General features: G+C 35.7%; 1 protein-coding gene across 1 annotated transcript; it reads right to left on the reverse strand.

Annotated features, from left to right (window-relative positions):
* Positions 1-7850: 7850 nt before the first annotated feature.
* Positions 7851-8791, reverse strand: LOC145045854 (putative FBD-associated F-box protein At5g56560). The gene is made up of 2 exons (XM_078994155.1): positions 8408-8791; positions 7851-7925 (listed from the first exon to the last, which is right to left on the reverse strand). Exons 1-2 carry the CDS (start codon positions 8789-8791, stop codon positions 7851-7853), a joined length of 459 nt encoding a protein of 152 aa, XP_078850281.1.
* Positions 8792-9091: the final 300 nt, after the last annotated feature.

Consider the following 9091-nt stretch of genomic DNA (forward strand, 5'->3'; position numbering starts at 1 on the left):
AATAAAATGGTACCTCATCTGAATGTGTTTCGTTCTACTATGAAACATTGAATTCTTTGCCAAGTAAACTGCACTCTGGTTGTCACAATGCAATACAGAATCCTCCTGATGCATTCCAAGTTCTGATAGAAAGTTCTTCAACCATATAAGCTCTTTGGCTGCTTCTATAATAGCCATATACTCTGCTTCTGTGGTTGAGAGAGCAACACTCTTTTGTAACCTAGACATCCAACTGATTGATGTACCTCCAATAGTGAACACATAACCTGTTGTGCTCTTTCCTAAATCCACACATCCACCCAAATCAGCATCGGCGAACCCTTCTAAGATCACACCCTTTCTTCTGAAACATAGGGTAACCACAGATGTTCCTTTCAAGTAGCGCAACAACCACTTTAATCCCTCCCAATGCTCTTTTCCTGGATTTGACATGAACCTGCTCACAACTCCCACTACATGAGCAATGTCTGGTATGGTGCATACCATAGCATACATCAAGCTACCAACTGTAGATGCGTAGGGAACTTTAGTCATCTGTTCCTTGTCTTCTCCCATCTTTAGGGATTGCTTCTTTGAGAGTCTCAACTGACTTCCCAAAGGTGTACTTCTGGCTTTAGCATCTGACATGTTGAACTTTTCTAAAACTTTCTTGATGTACTTAGCTTGTGAAAGTTTTAGTGTACTGATACCTCCGTTCCATGTTCCCGGCTATGCTCATGCCCAATATCTTCTTAGAAGTCCCTAGGTCCTTCATCTCGAACTCTCTGGAAAACTGCTTCTTAAGCTTATTGATCTCCTGCATGTCGGACCCAGTGATCAACATACAATAAAAGGATGATGTATGAGGAGTTGAATTTCTTCAAGTAACAACAGTGATCCATTTCACATCTATTGTACCCACTCCTTTGCATGAAGCTATCAAACTTCAAGTACCACTGTCTTGGAGATTGCTTCAATCCATACAGACTTGTCTTCAGTTTGCACACTAGATTTTCCTTACTAACTATAGGAAAACCCTCTGGTTGTGTCATGTAGATGTCTTCTTTCAGGTCACCATGGAGAAAAGCTATCTTCACATCTAGCTGCTCTAGATGGAGATCGTCAGAGGCTACAATACCCAAGACCATTCTGATTGTAGTCATCTTTAAAACTGGAGAGAATTTCTCATTGTAATCAAATCCTTTCTTTTGTTGAAACCCTTTGACCACCAGCCTTGCCTTGTATTGTTTGGTGCCATCAATCTCATCTTTGACCCGAAACACCTATTTGTTCTGCAGTGCTTTCTTCCCTGCTGGGAGTTTGACCAAGGACCAAGTGTGGTTCTAGTCAAGTGAGCTCAACTCGTCTTCCATATCCTTCTTCCACTGTATGAAATCTTTCATCCTGAAGGCCTCTAGGTAAGACTCAGGTTCACCATTCTCAGTCAACAACAAGTAATTAGCTGAAGGAGAATACCTAACTGGAGGTCTTCGTAGTCTAGTGGATCTACGGATAATATGAGTTTCGGTTTCTACATCATCTGCAACCTCATCCTCTGAACTATTATCCACTGTGCTCCCACTATCTCCAGATACATCAAAGCTCCCACTGCTTCGTGAACTTTCACCTATATCTGGAGTACTAATAGGTTTTACAACTTCATCATCTGAGATTTCTTCTAAGTCAACTTGATCCTTCTTTTCTGGTTTCTTGTCACCATTGGAGCTTTTTTCAAGTTCATCCTTGTATAGAGCATTCTCGTTGAACACCACATCCCGACTTTTGATTACCTTCTTATTCTCATTATCCCAAAAGCGGTACCCCATGTCATCCAACCGTAACCTATAAAGGTGCACTTCCTTGTCTTTTCCTCTAGCTTGTCTCTCTCCGAGTCTTTAACTTTAACATACGAGACACACCCAAATACCTTCAAGTGTTTGAGCAAAATCTCCCAACCTTGCCATTCCTCTTCTGGAATCTTGAAACCTATGGGGACTGAGGGTCATCTATTGATTAAATATGCAGCTGTGTTGACTGAATCTACCCAGAACATCTTGGGTAAACTTGCATGTAGTCTCATGCTTTTAGCCCGCTCATTCAATGTGCGGTTCATCCTCTCTGCTACTCCATTTTGTTGAGGTGTCTCCGGAACCATCTTCTGCATTCTGATTCCTTGGTCAGCACAATAATCAACAAATTCCTTGCTATTGTATTCGCCCCCATTGTCTTATCTGAAACACTTGATTTTCAAGTTTGTTTTATTCTCTACAATAGCTTTCCATTTTCGTGAATGTGCTGAAAACTTCAGACTTGTGCTTCAAGAAATAAACACAAACTTTCCTTGTGCAGTCGTCAATGAAAGTAATGTAATATTGAGACCCTCCTACTGAATAAACTGAAGTGGGCCCATAAACATCTGAATGAACAAACTCCAACTTCATGGACTTAGGCGGATGACCTATCTTTGTGAAAGTAACCTTCTTCTGTTTACCCAGAATACATGGATCACAAAAGTCAACTATCACAGTCTTCAGATCTGGTATTCTTCCTTTGGATGCTAGCATCTTCATTCCTTTCTCACTCATATGTCCAAGTCTTTGGTGCCATAGAGTGGATATCCCAACTTCTTCAACAACATGTACTTCAGCATCTGAAACTTCCACCATATATAGTGTACCCCGCTTCTGACCTTTAGCAACAACTAAGTTTCCATTTGTCACTTTCCACTGATGATCACCAAATGTAACATGGTGACCTTCATCATCAAGCTGCCCCACAGATATTAACATCCTCTTCAAGTTTGGAATGAACTTGACATTCTTCAAGGTCCACTTAGTACCCAAGGTTGTCTTGAGGACCACATCCCTAACTCAAGTAATATCCAGACTCTTGTTATCTGCTAATCTGACTTTCCCTTTGTACTGCTTAAAATTATGCATTACTTCTCTAGAATGACTAGCATGAAATGACGCACCAGAATCCATGATCCAGGACTCAGTTGAGTTTTCGACACAACAAATGAGCGCATCATCTTCAGAATCTGCTGCTAAATTTACTTCCTTCTTTCCTTTGTCTGCCGAAGGCTTTGGGCATTGATTTCTGAAATGACCTTTCTCATTACAGTTCCAACAGGTAATATCTTTCCTGTTCTTCAACTGACCTCTCTTGCTTGACTTCGATCTTCCTCTACCACCACCTCCTCTATTGGTCTTTCTTCCTCTGCCTTCAGTAGTTAAAAGGCTAATGGAAGCTTCTCCGATACTCCTTCTGCGCACATCCTCACCAAGGATTAAATCGCGAATACCTTCAAATGATAGCTTGGTACCTCCGACTGAACTGCTAACGGCCTTCACTGTTTTGGACCAAGTATCGGGTAACGATGATAAGAGTAGCAACGCCATGACTTCATCTTTAAATCCAATATCAACATATATCAATCTTGATATTATTGAGTTGAATTCATTTACATGGTCTATCACCGAGCTACCCTTCTTCATCTTCAGATTTACAAGTTGCCGGATCAAGAAAACCTTATTTGCCGCTGAAGGTTTTTCATACATATTAGACAACGCATTTATCAGAGTGTAGGTTGTCTTTACATTGACAATATTGTAAGCTACATTCTTTGCCAATGATAACCTTATCACTCAGAGTGCCTGCCGATCTAATAAGTCCCACTCCTCCTGCATCATCGCTTCAAGTTTGTCTTTTGACAAAGGTTGGTGTAACTTCTTTTGGTAGAGATAATCTTCGATTTGCATTCTCCAGAAACCGAAATCTTGACCATCGAATTTTTTAATCTTAACTTTCCCATCTTCAGCCATAACTCTGATACCAGTTGTTGGGAATGCAACAAAACAAGTTAAGCACTTCTAAAAAAATATTTAACGATTTCGGTAACACTCATAGAATAAAAACTACAAAACATTACAAACAAAATTGAACACGGTATTTAACTTGGTTCGGTCTAATCTGACCTACATCCACGGGCGAACAAGAAAAAGGGGATTTTATTTAACACCAAAGAAAATTACAATCATACAAGGCTAAAACTGCACTTGTAATCTGATCGCTCACTGTAAGATATCACTCGTATTTTAACTGTTGAAAATAAAATACAAACTCACTATTTCTTTTATGTGTATATATGATCGTTGTGTTGTGCTCTATCTAATCTCTACTTACAACACACATATATTTATATATATGTTGTGAGCCGTAACAATAATTCACTCTAATGTGAATGTGCATACCCACCATTTGACATACGTAAATTGTCTGCCAAAGAAAGTAAATAGCCTCCTTGAAAATATTCGTAGCTTGAAATAATTCCCATGCATTTAATGTTGCTTGTTACGGCCGAAACAAATTTTCCTTCTGCACATGGAGTTGGTGAGAGTGAGGTTCCTCCAACGATTCAATTCAATTGTTAATTGCTAAGTTACATTTATGGCCCTTAAACTCTTTGGAACTTGTCAATTTGTTCATGACTCCATAAATCTTAACACAACAAACTTGTTATAGAGGAAGAAGAAAAGGTGAATGTTTTCAAAATTTAATATGAATTTGTGATTTTAATATGATATTCACCCGTGTTTGGGATGGATGGGAGGGTATAACACATGATTCAAGAGATTTGAAAGAAGTTGCATTCAATCCAGCTTCTGCTTTTCCATTCCCTCCACCAGGTTTGTAGTATTTATATAACTTTTATTATCTATCTTCTTTATATAATATATGTCACACTAATTTGCAGATAATTATTACCTTTGTGACGCCACATATACAAACACTCGCGGGTTTATGGCTCCATACCGCAATACTAGGCATTGCTTAGCCGATTCTCGAAGAATCAAACCTGTAACTAGAGAAGAAAGGTTCAATCATGCTAATGCACAACTTATAAATGTTATTGAGCGTACTTATGGTGTATTGAAGGCGAGATTCCCAATCTTAAAGCAAATGACTCCTTATCCTTTTACAGTTCAAAGAGACATAGTCATTGCATGTGTTGCGGTCCATAATTCTATAAGGAAATACAATATACAATATGACTTGTTTAAATTTGGAGGAGAACACTATGGTTACTCCTGACGTCATAGATGGAGGAATTGATAGAGAAAACATACAAAACATCGTATAGGGTCCATTAGCCGTTTAATATATGCGTGTTTGCGTGATCAAATTGCAAATCAACTATTTTCACCTACTTTACATTAAATTATTATGTTATTTTAAATTTCATTATGTTTTTATTTGGATATTAAATGATTTATGTTTAATTTACATTTTGTATGACAATTTTTATTTGGATTTTTAAATGATTTGTATGTAATTTACATTTTGTATGACAATCTGTATGTTTTTATAATTACTCAACAACTTCATCCATCACAGGGTAAAATGATCATTTTTCTTTAGTTAGATGTACAATAAAAAAACATGGTTTCTTACTCAGTCACATTTCTTACCCAGAGAGGCCTTTACCATTAAGTATTTTTTCAGTCAACAACTATCAAACGAGGCCTTCTTTGATGTGCAGAAGATGTGAAAGAATCGAAACAAGAATATCACCCAACATGCTACTGATCAAATCGACCACGTCTTCGCATTTTACTGCCTTTGGTGGCTCGGATTTCTTCATGCCCTTTCTTCTTTTGGTGATGTGAATCGAAATTTAGAGAAGCGGATAGATTATCGATCGTAGTTTCTCTATAAATGAAACAACGTAGGTTTTAGCATCATTACATATATATATATATATATATATATATATATATATATATATATATATATATATATATATCATAGTTAATCTACAAAATAGTGAAATTCATTGTGCATTGTAAAAAAACATTTATTTGTTTATTTGTTTATTTAATAATTGATGCCGACTGTATCTGGGTACCCATTTTCTTACATGGTTAGTTTTTATCATCGTTAGTTGTTAGTGGTTGTCGTTTAAGCGTCCCATGAGCCTTGCACAAATGGGCATTTTCGTGTTTTCAGGTCTAATATACATGAACCATTATGTAGAACCTTCCGTTTATCTATTTTATTCAACCTTTCGTTTATCTATTTTGTTCAGTATCTCCTTATTCCTGATATCTACTTAGGAGGGATATTGATGGATATTGAGGGAATGTGAGGGATGTCGAAGGAAAATTGTGTTCCTGAGTTTAATTGATAAAAGAAAAGTGAAGGGGAGGAAAAGATTTTAAAGCCAGATTTTCCTATCAAAATTTCCTTCGAAATTGGACGGATTCCGGAAAAAAGTGAGGGGAAGGACAATCTGTTAGTTTTCTTTTCTTTTCCCTCCTAACTCGGGAATACAAAAACATAAAATTTTTCTTTCATTTCCTTCGAACTCGGGAACACGGAATAATGAATTTTTCCTTCAATTCCCATCCCTTTCTTTCCGTCAATATTTTCCTTCCCTTTTCTTTATTGAATTTATTATTTGGCGTATATGTTAATTATCTTACTCATTTTCAGACGTCTAAAAGCTAGTTATTTTCTGTTTTGGACTACAAATGATTATAATCTAAACATCATTTTAGTTCAACGTTCTTTTTCCAAAGAATAAGTGGTCATTATCATCAACTGCTCCTTAAACATATATACGATTATACTATTTTGCACAAGATTAATCATCATATACTGCAGTAAAACATCCCCCTTAATTTCAAAATTTAAGCAAAAAATTCCTTCTAGGATAATGAACTACTTTATCAAGATCTTCATAACATACACTTAACATGAGCTTCTAATGTTCTATCGACATTTTCAAAATGCAATCTCATGGTTTATCAATACTGACTTGACTTCTATATTAATATCTTTTTATTTTCTTTTATGAGGGTCATCAATTTATAAGATAAAATACAAATTGATTAGATATAATTTGGATAAAATACTGTTTTTGAAATTGAATTGGAAATAGCAAGAAGGCATTGATTTATTTTGTGTAACTTTGTTGTATGAGCAAAATGAACGTACCATTGATCTTAGATTACATGTCAGGTATGCATGTACCTTTGTTTAATTGATTTATTTTGTGTAACTTTGTTTTCCTTTTAAATGGAACATTTTACTCAATCCATCAGTTGTTGCAACCAAAATTTGGGGATGAATAATCTCGAATAGTAAGGTAATTTTTGTTTTAAAAAAACTCACAAGTATCCATGATTTGAAATATGGCCTATTTTGTGTCATGATAAAACTGACATACTTGCAAGTTAATGTGACATATATGACATATCTACATATATACAATGCATAAATGCATACCTATCATACATACATATATGTAATATATATATATATATATATATATATATATATATATATATATATATATATATATATATATAGCTATTGCATAGATACATAACATATCTGTCATCTATTGCATAGATACATAACATATATGTCATACTTACATACCAATCATAAATACATACATACACATACATACATGTCATACTTACATACCAATCAACGTTGTAATTGGTTCAATTGCATGATGAGGTGTTTGCTTGTACATACTATATTACAATTGGTGTTGTGGTTAGATGCTTGTTTTTACTTTTTAGTTACACCTAAATATTATTGTAGTTTTTATAGCAAACAATGAACAAAACTATAGAACCAAACAAATATTTTCTAGTAATAGTGGAAAATGAAGCAACATAAAGCTTGTAATTTGAGTTCTTCAAAAGATTAGTTAGTCAGTTTGACAGTTAGCTTAATAATCACCAATGAGAGAACTTGGTTTCTTGACCCCACCTAGCAAACATTTCTATCCATGCATTTAGATACCATTGTATATCTACTTTTGGCTTTTCTCCTTTATATTCAAATAGCTCAACTCACTTCACAACAGGAGCCACGATCCTCCGTGTTTCAGTCTCATCCAACTCCCGATATTCCGGCCCACAAAAATCCTAGATCATATCAAACAAAACCATAAGTTTTTCATGTTAGGGACCAAAAATCCAAACTAATGTTTTAAGTTCTTGAAAGTGAGCCAACATGCTCTAAGAATGTGATACATAAAAAAAATGCTATTTGATATAAGAATACCTGTTTGATGAACAACTTAAGAGACTCCAGTTTTGGATAATATTTCAGAACTTGAATGAGTTCAACAATGGTGAAGGCAGAAATTGTTGTGGCTAACTCCAAAGTCCTCGTTATCAATTCTCAATTTCTTGAGCTTCAGACATGAAATGCATAGAAGACCAGGTTTATTTATGATGCAGTCTACCAAATGCAAATCCTCAAGCAATGGGCAGCTTTACATAAATTCTTTTTCTAAATCTTTTTCTGATAACACAACATAGCACAACTCAAGAACCCTAAGTTCAGGAAACCCTATAAAATTAGGCAATGTTAAACCATGTTCAAACAAACACAACTTTAATACCTTCAATGAACGACAAGTCACCAAACAATGAGGCATCTCAATATCCTTGATATCCTCGGACTCCTTCTTAGGGCAAAACATCAAGTCAAGCTTTTTGATGTTTCTTGTAACAGCCATGTGAATCCACCGCCCTAATTTCGACCTTGTGTAGTGATAATAGCAGCTTAAACGAAAACGATCCAAATCGAAGGATCTATTTGCTAAAACCCAGTACACAAACTCTTTGAATGTGTCTTCTTTTAATTTATCTTGGCGATAAAATATGTCTAGAGAGGGAATTGAAGTCCACAAATACCTCAATCTTCTGGACAAAATGATGGTTTGAATTACTTCTTTGGTCAATCGAAGACCTGAAAGAATCAATAGAAGAATAAAATCCGGCATGTCACTGATCAAATCGATCCCGTCTTCGCATTTTGATGCGTTCGGTCCCCATAGTGAATGTCGTATTCCCATAGTGAAAGTTCGATGGAACTCTTTGCAAGGACCTGAATTTACTTGGGAACGTGAAAATCAGATGAAAGAAAAATACCCCCAACTGTTTGACAAAACCATATCCACAAGATAAATTTCGGGACGAAAATTTTCTAATGGGGGGAGAATGTAACACTAGCCAAAATAGGTCAATAACAATCACATGTGATTATGCTAATCATGTAATGTGATAAATGTGCTATGTATTTC

Source organism: Lactuca saligna, chromosome 5 (assembly GCF_052625555.1).
Source record: "Lactuca saligna cultivar CGN05327 chromosome 5, ASM5262555v1, whole genome shotgun sequence".
Classification (NCBI taxonomy): Eukaryota; Viridiplantae; Streptophyta; class Magnoliopsida; order Asterales; family Asteraceae; genus Lactuca; species Lactuca saligna.

What these genes read in the sequence shown, in the direction of transcription:
- LOC145045854 (XM_078994155.1), bottom strand. Translation starts at nt 8,791, where the DNA reads ATGCCGGATTTTATTCTTCTATTGATTCTTTCAGGTCTTCGATTGACC. An exon ending in TGACTTGTCGTTCATTGAAG is followed by an intron (nt 7,926 to 8,407) that starts GTATTAAAGTTG and finishes GATATGATCTAG; the next exon opens with GATTTTTGTGGGCCGGAATA.